This window comes from Oncorhynchus mykiss, chromosome 15, assembly GCF_013265735.2.
Source record: "Oncorhynchus mykiss isolate Arlee chromosome 15, USDA_OmykA_1.1, whole genome shotgun sequence".
Lineage (NCBI taxonomy): Eukaryota > Metazoa > Chordata > Actinopteri > Salmoniformes > Salmonidae > Oncorhynchus > Oncorhynchus mykiss.
Window position 1 is genome coordinate 47,869,962 of NC_048579.1, and position 22,179 is coordinate 47,892,140.

Consider the following 22,179-nt stretch of genomic DNA (forward strand, 5'->3'; position numbering starts at 1 on the left):
GGAGCCCCTCGGAGGTGCGTGCTTAGTCCCCTCCTTTCATGACTCCAACACCATCATTAAGTTTGCTGACCACCCAACGGTGGTAGGCCTGATGACCAACAACGATGAGAAAGCCTATAGGGAGGAGGTCAGAGACCTGGCAGTGTGGTGCCTCGAGTCTTCTTGTGTATGATGCTACAAGCTTGGCACACCTGTTTTTGGGAAGATACTCTGATTCTTCTCTGCAAATCCTCTCAAGCTATGTCAGGTTGGATGGGGAGCGTCAGGTGTGTTAGAGTTGGGCTGGTATGAAAGCCTGCACACATGCGACTCTTGCTCTAGGACTATTTCCATTCAACTTATTTTAATTAAATCTCGGAACAGGTGTCCAAGGCAAAAGTACAGAACTCAAACTCCTTGGGGGGAGCTAGCAGACAGAGACACATTAGTGGAACAGAATGGTGTGCAGAAGAGAGAATGGGACCACATGAATGAGCAATTCCCCGAGCGTGTGACAGGCACAGATAGGGTCCTCGTGGTGAGACTGCAGTGGGTAATATGCCTCTTTTATTCTCGATTTTATAAGAACAGATAAGATCAAAATAGATCCCACTGGGACGTGTGCCTGCCTGCCTGCCTGCCTGCCTGCCTGCCTGCCTGCCTATCTAAATGTAAATCAAAATAATATCATTATAAAAGAAGAATCAGGGTTTATTGTGTGTCAACAAAGACAGACTGATGGCATTCTTACATGAAATTACTGTTTTTGTTCACAGCGATGACAATAGACAGGCGAGGGGCAGGGAACGAATAGAACACACAGTGCATCACATGGAACTGAGAGCGAGTGAGTGCGTGAGAGAGAGTGCGTGAGAGAGAGTGAGTGCGTGAGAGAGAGTGAGTGCATGAGAGAGAGTGAGCGTACAGTTATGCTAAAACACACTGGCTGCCCAGGGGAGGTAACCCCACTATGAAATACTAAACCCAGTCATTACAGAACAGAGATTGACTGCTGTAGTAAGGGGGTGCTAATGACAATAGGATGAACCCCCAAGGCGTGTGCACACACACACACACACACACACAGGGAAAGAAGAGAGACTTACATGTTTCGACAGGTTGGCGCTCTTTGAGTCAACGTCGTACCTGGAGAAGAGAAACACACACCGTTTAAATGTGGCATGGAGATGACAGCAGTACAGCTAGGAGCAGCAGGTGATCTATAGAATGGGACAGTCAGACCGCTCAGTAAATGTATAAAGCAATGATGACACACAGAGTATTATTAACTCTTCTTGTGCTTTTCAATGATTTTATAGTATCCTGAAATGTCGAAGCGGTTGACTCCCTGGCCGTTTTAGTGTTTGTGCGTGTGCTTGTATCCTTGTACCAATACGGGTGTCTATCTGTGTCTGTGTGAGCCAGTTCGGGAAGGGGGTTCTTGTCCAACAGGGCTGCAATCACCTGCAGTAATTTCACAGTCCAGTTCATGCTACACAGCTCCCAAAAATAGGCGTCTATTTTTTTAGGTAATATTTGAAAGCTATTTTATGGAGACTGAGCCTCGCGTAGTTGAGAGGAAAACAGTGGTACAAAGACCCACTACAGTAGCCCCGGTGGTTTTTCTGACAGAGAGAACCACTACATTTAAATCGAAACAAACCACCAAGGAGAACGGACCAGTGCTCGTCGGCCTCTGGTTAAAGATGGTCTACAGTTGTTTTGCCCTACATGCTAAATCGTGGCAGTAAAACATTTTCAGTGTAAACTTAAACTAAAACCATATATAAATGTAGAAAAGAAAATGGAGCACTGTATTTTTTAAAAAGAAGATCACATTTGAGAACTAACAATCACCAAAATGAAAACTAGACTCAGGGAGAATCTAAAATTCATGGCATGTAGCCCCCATTGATTATGTTAGTCATTTAGATTTACAGGAAATTATAATTACAGGAAATGTGCTTTTAACAACAATGGTCCCGTCACTTGTTTTGTTATACAGCTGAGCCTATTGAAACTTTGACCATTGAATAGCTTCCCATATCCCTCACTGGAGCTTTAACAACAAGGATGAGCAACACTGCCATACGTCGTCAGCCATAGAACATATTACATATTAGAACAATAATATGTAATAGAACAATAATCACATATTGGAACACCACCTCCCCACGATCACATAGGCCAGAAATAGACATCATTCTGTTGACAGACAACAGTATGTGTGCCCGAGGGGAAATGGTGTATTCAAACAGGCCCGTGTTTTCATCCACTATCATCTATGTCCATGTTGTCTCTACAGGATGGCCTTACTCAATTACACACATCAAACAACCAGTAGGCTCAGATTCTGTTGATGGGAGATGAGAGGGAATATCTCTCTCCGTGTGATACTCGTGGTTCTCTGGGCTCTAGTCCTGTGCCAGCCTCCCCTAACACACACAGACACACTCTCCCCGTCTAGCAAGCAGGACAGATTATGTGGCATACTGCCACTGTCAGGGAGATGGGATGGTGAATTGTCAGAATGAGCTCTGGGATGTTTGTTGTGTAACTCACAAGGCACTGGAGGCACAGCAGCTCTGATGTTCTATTCCATTGAACAGATCACTTACATTCATGAAAACAGAATTTCTTGAGACACACACCACAAGGCAAGTGTATTGCCTTTATTCAGCTGCCAAAACTGTCCCACAACACCTAAATCACACACACACAAACACAGACTACCACGTGTGTGCGTGCGCATATTTGTGTACATTGTTTCTCCGTGATGTACAGTATGTGTGTGTGCGTGTTTGCGTGCGTGCGGGTGTGCGCAGGGCTGTTGCCGTATTACCTCCACACTGGCAGTCATGAGTCATGACCGCAGTTTTATTCTATGTGACTGCGAAGTCACGGTAATCTGCTTTTATTTACTCTGGACATGCGTTGGTAGTACCCGACTGGCTAACGACCATCGGGTCTCTAATGGGCTGGTACTCAGGGCTCCATTGTCCCTCTAATCACTCTGACATCAATGCAAATGCTATGGAAAATCAAATCAAACGCATCACTAAAACAGTATGTGCTTTTAAAAAAAACTCACCTCCCTGTGATGATCAATTTGAAATGATCAACAAGAAAGAAGATCAACAACAGATTGAAACTGAGTGGAAAACATGTTCGTTGTTTCAAAGCCTTTTCTAAAGGTGATGATTCATTCAAAATATTCATAAGCATATTAGAGCTTATGCATCTGCATAGGCCTATACTGCATATGAGCCCAAGCCTGAAAAGAACACTGATTTAAGATCATGTTTATGCCTTTATACAATATATAGCCTACCGCATATTACACACAGCAAAAAAGAACACAAGGACTCCCCTTAACACATAAGCTTTTCCTCTCTCACTCACACTCCATTTACACTCCCTCCACCTGGCTGAATTACATTAGGGCTCCCTAGTCTATTTATAGCCCGTTGTGTAGTCCTGCCTCCACGACTCTGTGTGTGTGTATATGTATGTGTGTGTATATGTATGTATGTATGTATGTATGTATGTATGTATGTATGTATGTATGTATGTATGTATGTATGTATGTATGTATGTATGTATGTATGTATGTATGTATGTATGTATGTATGTATGTATGTATATATGTATATATATATATATATAAATAAAAAACTCCTGTCCCCCTCATTAGAGTGAGAGAATTGTGAGTCACAACGTCATCATTACACACACAAACGAATCAGTAGAGATGTACACTACATGACCAAGAGTATGTGGACACCTGCTTGTCGAACCTCTCATTCCAAAATCATGGGCATTAATATAGAGTTGGTCCCCCTTTGCTGCTATAACAGCCTCCACTCTTCTGGGAAGGCTTTCCACCAGGCGTTGGAACGTTGCTGGAGGACTTGCTTCTATTCAGCCACAAGAGCATTAGTGAGGTCAGGAACTAATGTTGGGTGATTAAGCCTGGCTCGCAGTTGGCATTTCAATTCATCCCAAAGATGAGGTCAGGGCTCAATATAGGCCAATCAAGTTCTTCCACACCGATCTCGATTAACCATTTCTGTATGGATCCCGCTTTGTGCATGGGGGCATTTTCATGCTGAAACAGGAAAGGGCCTTCCCCAAACTGTTGCCATAAAGTTGGAAAAACAGAATCGTCTAGAATGTCATTTTATGCTGTAGTGTTAAGATTTCCCATCACTGGAAGTAAAGGGCCTAGCCAAAACCATGAAAAAAAGCCCAGACCATAATTCCTCCTCCACTGAACTTTACAATTGGCACTATGAATTGGGGCAGGTAGCGTTCTCCTGGTATCCGCCAAACGCAGATTTGTCCATCAGACTGCAAGATGGTGAAGCGTGATTCATCACTCCAGAGAAGGCATTTCCACTGCTCCTGAGACCAATGGCGCCTAGCTTTACACTACTCCAACCAACGTTTGGCATTGCACATGGTGCGTACAGTTGCTCGGCCATGGAAACCCATTTCATGAAGCTCCCGACGAACACAGTGTTGCAAATGAGGACAGATTTTTACACACTACGCGCTTAAGCACTCAGCAGTCCCGGTCTGTGAGCTTGTGTGGCCTACCACTTCACAGCTGAGCCGTTGTTGCGCCTAGACATGCGTCAACAGTGTGGCTGAAATAACCAAATCGATTAATGTGGAGAGGTGTCCACATACAGTTGATGTCAGAAGTTTATATACATTTAGGTTGGAGTCATTAAAACTCGTTTTTCAACCACTCCACAAATTTCTTGTTAACAAACTATAGTTTTGGCAAGTCGGTTAGGACATCTACTTTGTGCAACAATTGTTTACAGAGATTATTTCACTTATAATTCACTGTATCACAATTCCAGTGGGTCAGAAGTTTAAATACACTAAGTTGACTGTGCCTTTTAAACAGCTTGGAAAATTCAAGAAAATGATGTCATGTCAATTAGCCTATCAGAAGCTTCTAAAGCCATCATTTGAGTCAATTGGAGGTGTACCTGTGGATATATTTCAAGACCTACCTTCAAACTCAGTGCCTCTTTGCTTGACATCATGGTAAAATCAAAAGAAATCAAGCCAAGACCTCAGAAAATAAATTGTAGACCTCCACAAGTCTGGTTCATCCTTGGGAGCAATTTCCAAATGCCTGAAGGTGCCACGTTCATCTGTACAAACAATAATACGCAAGTATAAACACCATGGGACCGCGCAGCCGTCATACCGCTCTGGAAGAAGACGCGTTCTGCCTCCTAGAGGTGAACGTACTTTGGTGCAAAAAGTGCAAATCAATCCCAGAACAACAGCAAAGGACCTTGTGAAGATGCTGGAGGAAACAGGTACAAAAGTATCAATATCCACAGTAAAACGAGTCCTATATGGACATAACCTGAAAGGCCTCTCAGCAAGGAAGAAGCCACTGCTCCAAAACCTCCATAAAAAAGCCAGACTACAGTTTGCAACTGCACATGGGGACAAAGATCGTACTTTTTGGAGAAATGTCCTCTGGTCTGATGAAATATAAATAAAATTGTTTGGCCATAATGACCATCGTTATGTTTGGAGGAAAAAGGGGGAGGCTTGCAAGCCGAAGAACACCCTCCCAACCGTGAAGCTCAGGGGTGGCAGCATCATGTTGTGCTTTGCTGCAGGAGGGGCTTGTGCACTTCACAAAATAGATGGCATCATGGGGGAGGAAAATGATGTGGATATATTGAAGCAACATCTCCAGACATCAGTCAGGAAGTTAAAGCTTGGTCGCAAATGGATCTTCCAAATGGACAATGACCCCAAGCATACTTCCAAAGTTGTGTCAAAATGGTTTAAGGACAACAAAGTCAAGGTATTGGAGTGACCATCACAAAGCCCTGACCTCAATCCTATAGAAAAATGTGTGGGCAGAACTGAAAAAGTGTGTGCAAGCAAGGAGGCCTACAAACCTGACTCAGTTAGGTTACACCGGCTCTGTCAGGAGGAATGGGCCAAAATTCAGTCAACTTATTGTGGGAAGCTTGTGGAAGGCTACCCAAAACATTTGACCCAAGTTAAACAATTTAAAGACAATGCTACCAAATACTAATGGGTGTATGTAAACTTCTGACCCACTGGGAATGTGATGAAAGAAATAAAAGCTGAAAATAAATCACTCTACTATTATTCTGACATTTCACATTCTTAAAATAAAGTGGTGATCCTAACTGACCTGAGACAGGGGATTTTTACTAGGATTAAATGTCAGGAATTGTGAAAAACTGAGTTTAAATGTAGTTGGCGAAGGTGTATGTAAACCTCTGACTTCAACTGTACTTTGTGTGTGTATGTATGTATGTATGTATGTATGTATGTATGTATGTATGTATGTATGTATGTATATAACAGTCCCAGTCAGACCAATTCAAATAGAATAAATTATGCTATTCGTGTAAATAGAGAGATGTGTATCATTCAATTAGTTGTGTGTATTCAGTTAGCGGTGTCTCTCTCAGTAAAGGAATGTGGCTTTTACCGTATTAATTCACAGGTCCTAGTTGGTTTTCAGTTTCATGACAATGGGCCCACACACACACACCTTTATTTTCTCTCTCGTATCGGCGAGAGAGTGCCCACGCGACCTCTTGATCCCTCGCATGTCAGAGAGAGATTTAAATACCTACTCTGACAGGATGACAAGGAGGGACACCGATACACAAATACACACACACAAGGCTGCACACACGCACACACAAGATTGCAAACACACACACTGACAGGACACTAGGCAGGGACCCCAATCCATACTGACAATGCACACTGTAGATACACTCTTTAATATACACAACTACACAAAGGAAGTGAAAAATACAGAGGCACATACAAATATTTAGTTTGACTTACAGGTCAAATCTCAGATTCTGTCGTTCCTCAAAGAAATAATCCAAGATGAATTTTCGAACAAACTCCGGGTTGAGAGTGTTTTCAATCACCTCTGTCCTTCCAAACTTGAGAGAGAGAGGATGAAAAGGTTGAGGGTCAAAAGCATGCAAGATATTTCCTTCAATTTAATGCGGGTATTTGACAGACCACATTCGTGACACACAATTGATTTCTAATGGAGAGAGAAATTAATTGACAGCGCTCTAAAAATTTGATGGTGCATCTCAATTCCAAATAAATAAATGTATAAAATATTGAGAATTCATTACTTGAGACTGACATTACTGATGTCAGAGGATTGCCTCCCAAATGGTACCCTATTTCATACATAGTGCACTACGTTTGACCAGGAAATAGGGTGCCATTTGGGACACAGACAGAGTAGTACATGCAGAGAAACCTAACACCGCTATCTATAGGAGTTATATGGGTCTGATATTTCAGTATTATTAATCATAGGAGAAAATATTCAGAGATGGGGAATCTATGATTGGGTTGAGGATTCATTTCATCATTTACTTGTATAAATATTGACGTTTTGAGTGCCTAAGATCATGTTGAATATCAGGCCCTTTTCAATTCAGTCTCTGGTGTACTGTGTAGGCTAACTGAAGGGGACTTACCTCTCTCCACTCCTTATTGCTGATGCCTTGTGTGTACAGAACGCATACTAGATGAAGAGGGAGAAACACAGAAGAACCAGGTTAAACAGGGGACCCTGCGTGACCTGTTGAGTGTGAGGAAAATGCATTACAGGGTTACAGACATAGGAGGAATGGTTTATCAACAACAACATAATGCTCTAGTGGGAAGAAAACTGAGCTCATTCCTTGTGCACTTATTTCAGTAGGGCTTTGAGAATGCAAGGCATAATAAGCTCCTGTTGAGTTAGTGACACACACACACCACACACACTTAATCACTTACTCAACAGGCTTCAAAGGAGAGTTGAAGCCAATCAGCCTCTGTTCATATGCCTCTTCCAGAGAGAGGGAAGAGAGGAATGTAGCGAACATAAGATGAGCCTTTGTCCCCCTCTCTCTCTCTCTCTCTCTCTCTCGCTCGCTCTCCTGTCTCTGCCTCACTCCCACTAGCGCTCCATTTCTCTCCTTCTCCCTTCATTTTCAAAAGGCACGTCCAAACCTGTTTCTATTTTTATACGACCTTTAAGTCTCACCTGAGACCTAAGAAGAAAAGGCCAGAGTCGTCCCCCTATCCCTCCCCTGTCCCCTGGCCTTGCCCTCTCGCTGCCCACTGAAGCAGCTTAATGCTGGGAGACTTGAGCAGCAACACTCAGTATGATTAAGACGGCCACTCAGCACAAGTGCCTCCTTACATGAATGTTTATGGCCCTGGACCAGGCTCATCATCACAAGCCTATCATCATTAGTCACAAAGCCTCCTTCTCCCTAATCTTCGCCACAGATCCCATACCGGAATATGAATAAATCTGCCTTGAGAATATGACTCGTGACATACGAGTGGAGTCACTGACTAGCGCGGCGTGACAAGGAAGACGACCGGTTTCTATTTTTTGGGCTGGAGTTTTTGGAGGGGAGAGGAGGGGGGAGACTAAGAGACAGAATTTAGAAATGCTGAATATATAGAGATCAGCATCAAAACAATGTTGATGACAAGTTTGACACTGATATCAAGTACAGGAATGTGTGTGTGTGTGTGTGTGTGTGTGTGTGTGTGTTGTGCTCACGTCATGAGACATACATCAAGAACGGGAAGAAAAATAAATAAACTTACAGAAATTCATGCAAGGCTAGTGGAATATAAGAATGTCAAGACAGGCAGAAAAAGCGGACAAGCAGACAAAAGGCCTGAAAGAAAAGAAAAACAGAACGATGAAGAGCATGTGTCAGACATTCTAACCAGAGAGAGAAAGAGCAAGAGAGAAAGAGAGAGAAGGCAACAGTGCCACAAACACAAAAAAACAATAACCACATGACTTATTAATACACAGTGATTCAAATCGGTAAAATATGACATAATAACATACATGCATACCAATGGAGGCTGCTGAGGGGAGGAGGACTCATAATAATGTCTGGAATGGAATGGAGTCAACCACATCTTTGATGTGTTTGATAGCATTCCATCGACTCCATGCCTCATTTTGAGCCCTCCTCCCCTCAGCAGCCTCCACTGATAGATACATACATCACACAGACCACCTTTAATATGTTTTTATTTATCGTTATTTATTTTTTGCACTAACTCTCTTGCACTGGCTCTATGCACACTCACTTGACTCTACCCACACATACTACACTGAAACTCCAACACACACACACACACACTACATAAACTAACACACACACTCCAAATACGCTGCTGCTACTCTGTTTATTATATATCCCGATTGCCCAGTCAATTTTACCCCTACCCAGATGGACATACTGTATTACCTCAACTACTTCGTACCCCTGCACATTGACTGGTACTCATTGTTTTTGTTTCAATTATGTTACTATTTCCTTCTTTATTCAGCAAACATTTGTCTTCCTTTTTAACTCTGCGCTGTTGGGAACGTCTTGTAAGTAAGCGTTTCACTGTAAAGTCTTGGTTGTATTCGACCAATAACATTTCAATTTGACATCAATAACATCACTCCGATATTAACAACATTCAAGCAGCGTGGTATTCCCAAAGCCTTATTCATGTACATGTGTTTCCCGTGACCCTCCAGATCATCCAAACCACTAAGGAAACACTTGGTTGATGTTTAGTCAATCTGCTTTCTCGGCGAGAGCTTCCCATGTCTGGAACACACTGCCATCAGACACACACAACTGCACCACCTATCGCACCTTCACTAAAAACACAAAGACATGGCTAAAAAGATAATCAGACTTGTGAACATAATCCGTAAGTGTGTATTGCCACTTTCCATGTTATCTGTAGCTTGTGAGGTGTGGAAACTGTTGCTTTTATGTCATTTGTTTTGTTGATTGTGCTGTTGCTCGGTCGGCGTGCGGCCTGTTGCTTTATCCTATGTTTCTCCACATGGTCTCACTGCTCATTGTTTGTCTGTGTTGTTATTGCTATCGTTTTTAATAACCTGCCCAGGGACTATTGTCGGTAATTAGCCAGCTGGCTAAAACCGTCACTTTTACTGAAACATTGATTACAAAATGTGCACTGTCCCTGTAAAAAAATAACTCAAACTCAAATAAGAGGAGCTAAGCCTGGAGGAAGGGCCTAGGTATGGTGGAGAACTATGTTTTATTTTCTTTAACTAGACAGGTCAGTTAAGAACAAATTATTTACAACGACGTCCTACCCCGGCCAAACGCGGACAACGCTGGGCCAATTGTGCGCCGCCCAATGGGACTTCCAATCACGGCCAGATGTGATACAGCCCGAATTCTCACAACTACTGTAAAAATAAATCAATAAAATACGTCTAAAGAAGTAGGGAGCGACTCGCACCTGTGTGTAACCCCTGTTGTATGGCACACTAACGTACATGAGTTGTAGCCATCCTAAGACATTTGCAAGAGAATCGTCGTCGTTGTCAATGCCATTCATCGGACGAAAAATGACTCCCATTGAAAAGGCATTGGCTCTGTTCACCAAGTGCGTTGTTGGAGCCTGTGTCGATTGTGATGGGGCCTAAAAAGAGAAGGCAGCGTTGCCCTCGGATCAGCTTTTCCCCATAATTTCACAATACTGACGACCGAGCAGCTCCTAGAGAGATATCGGCGCCTACGGCTGCAAATGTGGGCGTGGCTTATAATGCGCACGTTGTTGCTCATCATTAAATATTTTGAGGCAAGAATTACAGACACTATATAGCCGTACAATTAGCAAAATAGAGCTCAATTGATTGAACATGAAATTGATTTCAATAGAAATACAGTGTGCAAAACATTAGGAACATATGCTCTTTCCATGACAGACTGACCAGGTGAATCCAGGTGAACGCTATGATCCCTTATTTGATGTCACTTGTTAAATCCACTTCAAAGTCAGAGAGGATGAAGGGGAGGAGACGGGTTAAAGAAGGATTTTTAAGCCTTGAAACAATAATGACACACAATGCATTTTGTAGGGCAAAAGGGGTGGAACTCAATCTTAGGAAGGTGTTCTTAATGTTTTGTGCAGGCCTGTTTGTAGCCTATAGGCCTACTGTATTGATCGTTTAATGCAGTCACCCTCGGGTTTCATTTGAAGCCCCTTTTTATCCTTAGTTCGTGTAACAATTGGCAACTTTGTATTCGATTCCGTTCTGAAGTTATCAGCGGTCAGAGAGAGACAGACAAACATCTTGATTCTAAGTTTGGCGGAGATCTTGTGTGTACAAAGTGACGCGGAAGGGCAAAAACGCATCCAACGGCGCACTTAGCCGTTCTACGAGTGGTCTGAAGCGGTTAGTAAATAACAAATGTTTTAACGTTTTGGGAAACAGCTTTGCGATTTAACCCTTTACATGAGCGGGAATTGGCCTAAATGGATAGGGCATAGTAATTGAAAGGGAACAGTTTGAGCTAATAATTTGACTATAATCTCCACAACAGCTTACCTGACACAAGCCTGAATCCAAACATTACACTGTACATTTTATGTGCATTTTTTATTTATTGTACTTTTCGCCACATTTGTTGATTACGAAATCTGGAAATACTCTGGACGCATTCAGTAAGATTAGAAGAACATTCCTGAAAAATGTGGGGTAGGTGCAACATAAAATAAAGCCATGACAAAGATTTGAGTTCGAGGACTAAATTGGTGTTTCCAAATGGCCACACACACACCTCTCCAAAGTGTGCACAGTTCCTAAGTCATTTCAATGCACCTTTATGACTCAAAGAAGATTCTTCAACTATAAGTGGCTTTATACACTTGTAGCTGTTTTGCTTGGAACACTACCCTGCATCCCCATCATCACACAAGTATTGTTGTTGTTGTTGTTTACACAATCCAAAATCTGCCCATTATAAAATCACTATCAGGGTCAGGTGGGCATCATTTGAAAGCTTGTTCTATTGCCAACATGACTAGCTAAGTTATAAAAGGCACTGCATGATCAATCCGTGCAGCATTTACGATGATATGGCCTCTGCAGAAGTCAGGGCATTCATACTTCTTGCACTTCGCGGAGCAGCGCAAAGCTGTTGTGAAGGAAGTTGTCAAGGAAATTAGTTTGTTGTTTGTACAGGACCTCCTGCCCCCACCTACCGTCAACCAATCATGTCAATGCGTAAGCTATATGAAGCCCTCCCCATTGTTACAAAATTTGAGGAGGTGCACGGCGATGCGGTACGGAGCTCAAATTGGCCTCTGCCTGCCTCCAGAGGCTACGCGATTGCGTCACACCATCCATATGGCACCGCCGACCACATTTTCGGATCTAGCATAAATTGGCTCTAAGGCTTTGAAACGGCAATTCAGAGAAACAGATCCTAATTTTGGTACGCATAGAAAGGAGTCATGTGTGCATTCAGTTGCGTGTTCCGCAGCTAATTTTCTTTACAACAGACATAGGCTCATATGGGAAGTGCACACACTTAATTACATGACATCCAAGCGGTATTGTTATAATCGTCAACGTCTTATCTTTCAAAATGCATTGAGTTCCCTCACTCAGACAACAAAGAATTTGCACAAGTTTCCCAATTAACAGGAGGGATGGGGGCAAGTTCTTGTTGCGTGCAGTGCTCAGGTTCAGAACGGCTATTAGTCAAAACTCGTACAACGCAAAGCCCGAGTTTGGATGTCGTTCCAATTTAGGGGCTTATCAGTGCCCAAATCTGCCATTTTCACCCCGTATATGGGTACGTATATGGGTACCAATGCTCATACGAAAAGCTCTAATGATGATTTTGGGAAACCGGGCCCAGACAGAGCGAGGAGGTTGGATAGGGAGTGTGAGGATGGGTTAAGACAGATTAGGTCTTGGCTTAGGGCATAGAGAGGTGTTAAATGATTGAACAGCAGGGTTGGGGTCAATTCTGTTTCAATTCAGGGAAGCACACCGAAAGTCCATTCCTCTTCATAGCTTTTCAAGGAGGAAGAATTTGAATTGTTATTGGAATTTGGTAAACTTTCTGAATTGACAAATTGAAATGGAATTGACCCCAATCCTGCTGAACAGGATACAAAAGCTTGTTGGAGATGTTTCAGGAGAGTAGAGCTTCAGGAAGCCCCCCAGGCACACTCACCATTTATGCAGAAACGCTGATACGGAACAGGTATTAACAGTGACATTGTGAAACAAACAAATAAAAAGAGAAAACCATGGTGATCTTACTTGGGTCTGATTTGGAAAAGGTGTCCATGTCCAGCAGATTTCTGTGAAGAGAAAAACAAAACAGGAGGGAGCGAGGTGTGAATAAGTCAAAACTCACACCACGCTGCTTCGTTAAACACAATGAGGCGCTGATTGGCTCATTAAGGCTGTCGTTAGTTAAGGCAGGGAACACCGTTGGGGATAGATACAGGATGACAGACGGGATTGCATCTCAAATGGCAACCTATTCCCTAATGTAAAAAACAGCTTCTATCTCAAGGCCATCAGACTGTTAAAAAGCCATCGCGAACACAGAGAGGGCTGCTGCCTACATACAGACTTGAAATCGTTGGCCGCTTTAACAAATGGATCACTAGTCACTTTAATAATGATACTTTAAGGATGTTTACATATCTTGCATTACTCATCTCATATGTATATACTGTATTTTATACCATCTATTGCATCTTGCCTATGCTGCTCTGTCATTGCTCATCCATATATTTATATGTACATATTCTTATTCCATTCCTTTACTTAGATTTGTGTGTATTAGGACTTTTTTGTGGAATTGTTAGATTACTTGTGAGATATTTCTGCATTGTCGGAACTAGAAGCACAAGCATTTCGCTACACTCGCAATAACATCTGCTAACCATGTGTATGTGACCAATACAATGTGATTTAATAGTACACTATTAAAGGGGTACCATTTGGGAAGAGAGACATGAGCGTCATGCTCTGATTGGCTAGGAGATGAGGCCTGTAGACGAGGCTTTGCTGTAGCAGCCGTTACAGAGCGGAGTGGGTCTCGCTCGTCAGGCTTATTAGCAGACAGAGGAAAAAGGTAAGAGAGAGAGAGAGGCAGCACACAGCCAGTGCTGTTTAAAAGCCCCATCCATTATGATCGGTAACACCTTCTATATCATGATACTCAGGAGGGGGTTTATAATGAAGTCATCATCAGTGATCAAGAACACCTCCAGTGCACCTCCCCTTTGGATGGGGCCGCCTTCCAACCCCCTAGAGAATCAGTAGTACATTTACATTAAAACAGACAAACTACCCTTAAGCCCCTACCTACACACAACGCATGAACACCTTCAAACCCCACTGGAATCAATGACTCATTTCCAAACAAAATAGCCTTAAACCCCACCCCGCCTTTAAATTCTAACTCCACAGCCAATGACAATTCTTACACAAGTCATTGAGCACTTATACGTTGGAGAATATTTGTTAAATAAACAGGGCCGGGAAGATTATGACTCATTGAAATCAGGGGATTTGGGGAATACAGTTACCGCTAATATAACGAAGCTATTCTTTAGTGAATTCGCTGGAGTGATTCCGACACAGACCATTCATCCTATGAGATCAGGATTGGATGAAGGGATGGGGTGATGGATGGAGTGAGGGAACGAGAGATGAGATACAGTAAGTGACTCCTCTGCCATGGCTTGGAAACGTTAACCTCTACGGGATCGGTGTCCCTAAACCAGGAGGGTTGTTGCAAACGTGCACTAATGTGACTAGAGAATGTAGTATACAACAGCCAACTTTCCGGGACATAGACATGTCTTATATGGGCAGAAAGCTTACATTCGTGTTAATCTAAGTGCAGTGTCCAATTTACAGTAGCTATTGCTGTGAAACAATACCATGCTATTGTCTGAGGAGAGTGCACAACAAAACACTTATCAAGGCAACTGGTTTGACACATTCACCTCTGTAGGTAAATAATGTACTTGATTTCAGTAATCGTGCTCTGATTTGTCACCCTGAGGGTCCCAGAGATAACAACGACCATTTCCGTTCGATAAAATAAATTTTTATATTCAAATGTAAGAACTGGGTTCTACAGTTTGAACCCCTGCGATCTCTGGCCCCACACCGACCCCGCCCGGCTAGTTAGATGTGTGAAGGTTAGTGTATTTTCTGTAGGGAAGATAATCATCTATCATGTAAGACATTCCTGGGAGTGTATACACTTAAATGTTTTATTACCATAGCATTTTTGTATATTCTCTATAGTAATGTACTTAAAAATGTATCAGTTGACCAATTTGGCACATTTTGGGCAAACTCCTGGCAGACTCGATACAAAATATTGTCTGGTAATGTAATTCTTTATTGGCTCAGTATGAAACTTAACACACACACTGCTGCCATCTGGTGGCCAACATCTAAATTACACTTAGACTCCTATCTGAATGCCTGAGCGACAGGCAGTTAGTTTTGGGTATGTCATTTTAGGTGGAAATTGAAAAAAAAAAGGGTATGAGAGAACTACCCTTCTCTCCTTCTGACCTGCTGGTTCATGTCCCATTGAACTATCCCTGACACTTACTGAGCTGTATAAAGGTGATGAAAGGTCAGAAAATGCTTACATGTTCCACTTTATTCCATTAAAGCCCAGGGATCAGCAGAGGCTTTGGACTGCTGTAGGACAGGAGGGAACACTGATCTTTCAGTGTCCATCCGTTCCTGTTTCCTGTTACCCGTGTTGCTCACTGACTCTCTCACTTTGTCAGTGAGTGTGTGTGTGTGTGTGTGTGTGTGTGTGTGTGTGTGTGCGCATGTCTTATAGAATCTAAAAGCTGCAGAGTCTATAGTATGGTCTGCACAGTCGTGACAGCATTTTAAAAACAGGTTTCCTTCCTCATAGCAGGAGATAAATATTTTAGCCAGACTGTGTTGGCTGGTTACTGGCCCTTTGGTCCTCGCCATGTGTAATGGGCCCCTGGGTTCCCCCTGTCTGTGTGTGTGTGTGCGCGTGCGTCAGCATTAGGGCTGTGTCGGGCATGACATTTTGTCAGTCGGTGATTGTCCAGCAAATAACTGTTGGTCTCACGGTATTTGACCGTTAATTAACAAACACATTTAGCATATCCGGGCTTCCACTCATATCCTACAAGCCACTGATGCAGACCTTTGGAACATCTACATTTGGAAAAAGTCGAACAAATCTATTTAATATAGCCCACACCATCACAACAAATCCATTATTTATTTTAGACAGTTGTCCTTATGTTAGGCTCTGATCTGGCTATGCTGTCGGCTACATTAGTTAATTTAGCAGACAAGACTTACCTAGAATTCCGTAGGGATTATTTTATGAAGAATACAATTGAACATAGCTGAATAAAATAGAAAGGATATTTTCTCCAAACGATTTCCGAGGGAGTGTGTACATGCAGCTATTCTGTGTTGAGCAGTTAACAAAAGAAACAAGTCTTCCTATATGCTTCATTTAGTTATTTATGCAACTTCAGTTGTGATTCAAACGTTGGGCTATATGTTTAAATGTTTAATACAGTCGAAGGCTGCATGTTGCGACTAATGATGATTTGAAAAAAGTTGGGACAGTTGTGGGTTGCGATAGATCTCAAATTAATACCATATTTTAAAAGCAACAGATCAGAACATTTAGCTTAAAATGTTGATAAACTATTTGGCTACTCCTTCACATTATTAGCACAGCAATGCGCACCCGGTAGTAGGCTATAAGCGCCAATGTTCCAAAATGCAATGAATTAGCAGGAAAATACTGTTCTTAAAATACATGTCATCTATGCACTTAAACAGTGAATGGAGGACGCTTTTCCCATGGTTCATTTTCATGCCAGCCAGGTAGGCTATACTCCTGTTGTAAAGAGAAGCAACGTGCTTAATATTAGGAAAGATGCAAAATAAATATAGTAGGCCTAGCCTATAGAAAGCTGATGGGATCCTACTCTTTTTAATAGAGGCCATCAAAACATCTTCACTCAATTGCATAGCCTATAGAAATGTTGCGCAACATGAGATCATGGGCTGTCGTGAAGTGTTTGATTCGACTTTCGATTACATTTGCATCGATGTCAGAGTGATTAGAGGGACAAACGAGTGGTGAGTACCAGGCAGTTAGCAAGTTTGGTAGGCTACTAATGACCATCAGCAGCATCAGAGCTTGGAGAAGCCTAGTGACCGTGACTAAACGGTCATGTGTTATTTTGACTGAGGTCATGACTCGTGATTGCCGGTGTAGCGGTAATACGGTCACCGTAACAGCCCTATCTCAGCATGCCTCTGGGTGGGCTGCATTTTAGGCTTTCAACCTGAGATGCTAATTGGAACAAGTCATGTTCATCTCGGTTTCCATCTCTCTCTCAGTAGGAGGCTGAAAGCTGAAAGCCACAGAGATGGTAAAAGCCCACTTAATACGCTCTGTTCCATTAAGAGCTGGCAGGGTTAGTTTCCTGGAATTAACCCTCCCACCACTCCTCCACAGTGGTTTATCATTGGACGGATTAAAGTAGAAATGACAGTGTTCAAACCACTTTGCAGCTATGAAACAATCATAATATCAGTCAAAAATATCACATTTCCAGCTTATTCTACAAAACCAACTTTATAAGAAGTTTTAAAAATAGGTTCTGACAAAAATTCTATAACATGGAGCAGACTCTGCCACCCCCCCCCCCCCCCCCCAACGTGCAACCAGGGGTGGGCCCCAGTGGGTTGGGACAAGCATGCATCCTAGGCAAATAGCAGGCTATTATTCCCCATCGTTTCAGTGCAATGTTTTAATGGCCAACTAGCTGAAAAGGTTTGAGAGGGTTTAATCTAATGTTCCCTCACTAGATTTGATCTTATTTCGCTCTGGCTAACAGTTGTCAGTTGTGAATGATGGCAGGCCTATGTGGCAAATGGCTCTGATTGGCTATGGCGCACCGGTCCTGGACAAGACAGATCCTGGACAAGACAGAGTTTTATTATAGGTTTTATTTGCTGCAGTGTCTTAATTGTCCAAACACACAGCCACTTTCCCACTTTATACTGATAGGATGTTCACAAATGCATTATTGTACGTCATTCCCAAACATTCTATGCACAGTAAGCTTGACATCAGACCTACTGCTCATTAAAAACAGGAGAAGAGACGAGAGCTGTTTCACAGAATATCCCCCCCCCTTCTTTCTCCTCTCCCTCCTCTTCCCTTCTCTCGCTCTCTGATGAGATGTGTTCGTACAGACATTTCATTGAATGAACATGTCAAACATGTCTCTGATCGGCTAACGAATGACAGATCGGCACTATTTGGTTATGACAACATTACCATGACAACCTGCTGAACATGTGCCAGACCACCAGGACCCTTACCTACGTTAGCCATCATCCTCTACCGTGTTAATCGAGAAATAGATTTTACCTGATGGAATGGTGAAGTCACACACCCAGTATAGTTACAGTCCCCGCCCCCCATGAATCATAAATAACCGCCATTGGTCTGTGAAACTGGGACTTAACCAGGGATATTACTGTCCTGCTGGTCATGATCTGTGGCCATGAGTAACACTGTCACTGCATGGAGAGAGGACAAGAAAAGGAGAGGGGAGAGGAAATTAGGAAAGATGGAAAATAAACTCTCTCCTACCTTCTTCCCTCTCTCCCTCCCTCACTCTTCCCACTCTCCTGCTTCCCTCTCTCCTTCTTCCTTCCTTCTCTCCCTCCGCCTGATTCGCCAGTCCCCCTCTCTCTCTCTCTCTCTCATTCATCCCCCTCTCCCTCCTTCCCCCTCCTTCTTCCCTCTCTCCCTGCTTTGCCCATCTTCCCTCTCTCTCTGCTTTGCCCATCTTCCCTCTCTCCCTGCTTTGCCCATCTTCCCTCTCTCCCTGCTTTGCCCATCTTCCCTCTCTCCCTGCTTTGCCCATCTTCCCTCTCGCTCTGCTTTGCCCATCTTCCCTCTCTCTCTGCTTTGCCCATCTTCCCCCTCCCTGCTTTGCCCATCTTCCCTCTCCCCCTGCTTTGCCCATCTTCCCATCTTCCCCCTCTCCCTGCTTTGCCCATCTTCCCATCTTCCCCCTCTCCCTGCTTTGCCCATCTTCCCATCTTCCCCCTCTCCCTGCTTTGCCCATCTTCCCATCTTCCCCCTCTCCCTGCTTTGCCCATCTTCCCATCTTCCCCCTCTCCCTGCTTTGCCCATCTTCCCCCTCTCCCTGCTTTGCCCATCTTCCCCCTCTCCCTGCTTTGCCCATCTTCCCCCTCTCCCTGCTTTGCCCATATTCCCCCTCCCTGCTTTGCCCATATTCCCCCTCCCTGCTTTGCCCATCTTCCCCCTCCCTGCTTTGCCCATCTTCCCCCTCCCTCCATCTTCACCTTCATCCATCTCTCCCCCCATCATTCTTTCCTCTCCCACTCTTAGTTCACCCTTCCTTCACCCTTCCCAGTGTGGCCTGGATAATGGATCCACAGAGAATCACACCATCACACTGAACTAGATCCAGCCACCACGGAAGGAAACGGAAACTGACACACACACACGCACAATTCTAATCTAATTGTGATGTAGAATATCACATCTGTGCTTCCATACAGCTGCAGTATCAAAGAACAAATCACTCAAGTTGTGGGATTCTTTCTCCCTGTTGTAGTAGTGAACATGGTGCTGGGATCCTAATCTTAACAACATAACATTACCTACCTACCTGCACATTCAGAAAGATCCTGATCCAGAAACAAATAGGTGAATATATACAGTGTACCTTCATTTAGATTTGACTATCTAATACAAAACGGGAATGCTACAGAATAACAGACTAGACACATATCATACCCATAGAAATCCTATATTAATATTTACTGTAAGTAGTGAATATGTTTTCTATTTCCATGGTGGCTTGTACTGTTTGAAAGGACAGTGTGTCAACCGAGCAGGATTATGCTTGACAACATCTGGAGAGAACAGTTGCAACAGAGCGTGCTAATATGAGCTGAGGCTTTTCAACAGGTCACTGAGCCCAGCTCCACAGGTAGAAGCTAGCTACTGCTTTCTGTCCATCTTTCTCCCTATCCCTCCCACTTTCTTTCTCTCTCACACACACACACACACACACACACACACACACACACACACACACACACACACACACACACACACACACACAGAGAGAGAGAGAGCGAGAAAGAGAGCATCAGCAGCGCTGTGGCTTGTATATTCTCAGTGCCTCTCTCGGAGAGACCTGTCCTAATTTATACTGACAAGCCGGGCTGGGAGGGCAAAGAGACAACCTCGGCAGTGTGTATGCATGCGCTCACCTTCACACACACACTATTTCAACCTGTGCTTGCCATGTATTCCATCTTAGCTAGGCACAATAACACATTTACTGAAGTATCAGTGTTTCATTCATGGATTCTGTTGAGAACCCATTCTGAACGGTTGCTCTCTGTCTGTCTGTTTCTCTCTGACCTTTCCTCCAACTCTCTACCCCTCACTCCCTCTCTTACTCTCCCATTTCCTTTGCCAGTCCTCCAGCAGAGAGAAGAGCCCAGTAGAGGAAAGGCTGTTAGGGCTGGCAGTATGGCAGCAGCATGGCAGCAGGCAGACAGGAGCCAGAGGATCCCTAGGCAGCGCAGAGAAGAGCAGTGTGTCTGCCTCCCCAGGGTAGAGATGAGGGGGACACCCAGAGGAATACTAACTACAAGAGAGATGCAACCAGGGTGGGGATTACTACACTAGGCCCATGAGTCCCCCACTCACTGGAATGTGTTTCTCGCTCTCTCTCGCTCTCTCCATGAAATCTTATTACGACATGTTGGTAAATCATTACTGTAGCATTTCTGATGGGATGTTGTTGACATCTTTGTGATTTATGTATATGGAAATTAGAGCACATGAACACACACACACACACGCACCTACATATTTATTAGCACAAGGAGAGCGATGAATAGATGTTGGATACATGGATACTTGCTTCTCCAGCAGTCTGTCAGCCTCAATATCACCATGGTGACAGTGACTGACAGAGTCAGGTTGTGAGGCCCAGCCCCCTAACTTCTTGTTTCTAATATTCCAACAGTGAAAAGGCTGAGAAGAGAGAATCATGAACACCTGTGGCTGTCTCTCAAATCTTCACCTGTCATTCAAAAAAATAAAAAAATAAACTCAAGCCTGTGATTTATAGAGTTAAGATGGAACTCCTCAATTCTGGTCCAAAGCACCCACGTGACATGCAGAGTTGTGTTCCAGCCAAGTGCTAGCACACCTTCAACTAATCAGAATATTTAGGTGTAGATAAAGTAAATAAGCATGATAATTCAATATTTAAATCTTAGAAGACAGTCAATAAAACAGTCATTCCATGCAAACCATACAAAAAGCCATTCGCAGCAAAAATGTGATTTGCCTGCCAAATGCTAATAAAACAAAAAAGTGCTTACAGTAGTGAAAGGAACTGGAGTTAAGTTGAGCGGCACACTCCTCCAACGAGAAAGATCAAGGCCAAAAAAAGCAATATGTCACCGGGTGATTGAAGTTAATTCGGTGTAGGATGACTAGGCACTTGGCGGGGTGACGAGAGGAGCTCTTTAGAGCAAGTGCTGCTGACTGCTCTTTCTAGCAATGAATGTAATCATGGTTATTGATGTATTCAGGGATCGATTATATGAGCCATGGTCATGGAATAGGGTGACATCTGGGATGCAGAAATGTCTGACATATGATATGCCAAAAACCTTAAAATGCTTAACACCCCGGGCGTCTTACAATCTAAGCTAGATGCGCTCAATCTCACACAAATGATCAATGAACCTACCAGGTACAACCCTAAATCTGTAACCATGGGCACCATCTTAGATATCATCCTGACCAACCTGCCCTCTAAATACACCTCTGCTGTATTCAACCAGGATCTCAGCGATCACTGCCTCCTTGCCTGCATCTGTAATGGGTCCGCGGTCAAACAACCGCCCCTCATCACTGTCAAACGCTCCCTAAAACACTTCAGCGAGCAGGCCTTTCTAAATCGACCAGGTCCAGGTATCCTGGAAGGATCTTGACCTCATATCAGTAGAGGATGCCTGGTTGCTCTTTAAAAGTGATTGCCTCGCCATCTTAAATAAGCATGCCCCGTTCAAAAAAATGTAGAACTAAGAACAGATATAGCCCTTGGTTCACCAAAGACTTGACTGCCCTTGAAAAGCACAAAAACATCCTGTGGCGTTCTGAATTAACATCGAATAGCCCCCGCGATATGCAACATTTCAGGAATGTAAGG

At 43.4% G+C, this 22,179-nt stretch overlaps 1 protein-coding gene across 2 annotated transcripts in view; it reads right to left on the reverse strand.

Annotated features, from left to right (window-relative positions):
- The window catches only part of LOC110490170 (copine-8), a 117,049-nt gene that overhangs the window by 64,635 nt on the left and 30,235 nt on the right, over positions 1-22,179 (reverse strand). For both annotated transcript variants that reach the window (XM_021563392.2, XM_021563391.2), the window contains exons 2-5: positions 13,157-13,197; positions 7,518-7,564; positions 6,856-6,959; positions 1,086-1,125 (exon numbers count right to left, since the gene is read on the reverse strand). In XM_021563392.2, coding sequence (XP_021419067.1) covers positions 1,086-1,125; positions 6,856-6,959; positions 7,518-7,564; positions 13,157-13,197 — 232 coding nt within the window. The remainder of the gene's footprint in view (positions 1-1,085; positions 1,126-6,855; positions 6,960-7,517; positions 7,565-13,156; positions 13,198-22,179) is intronic.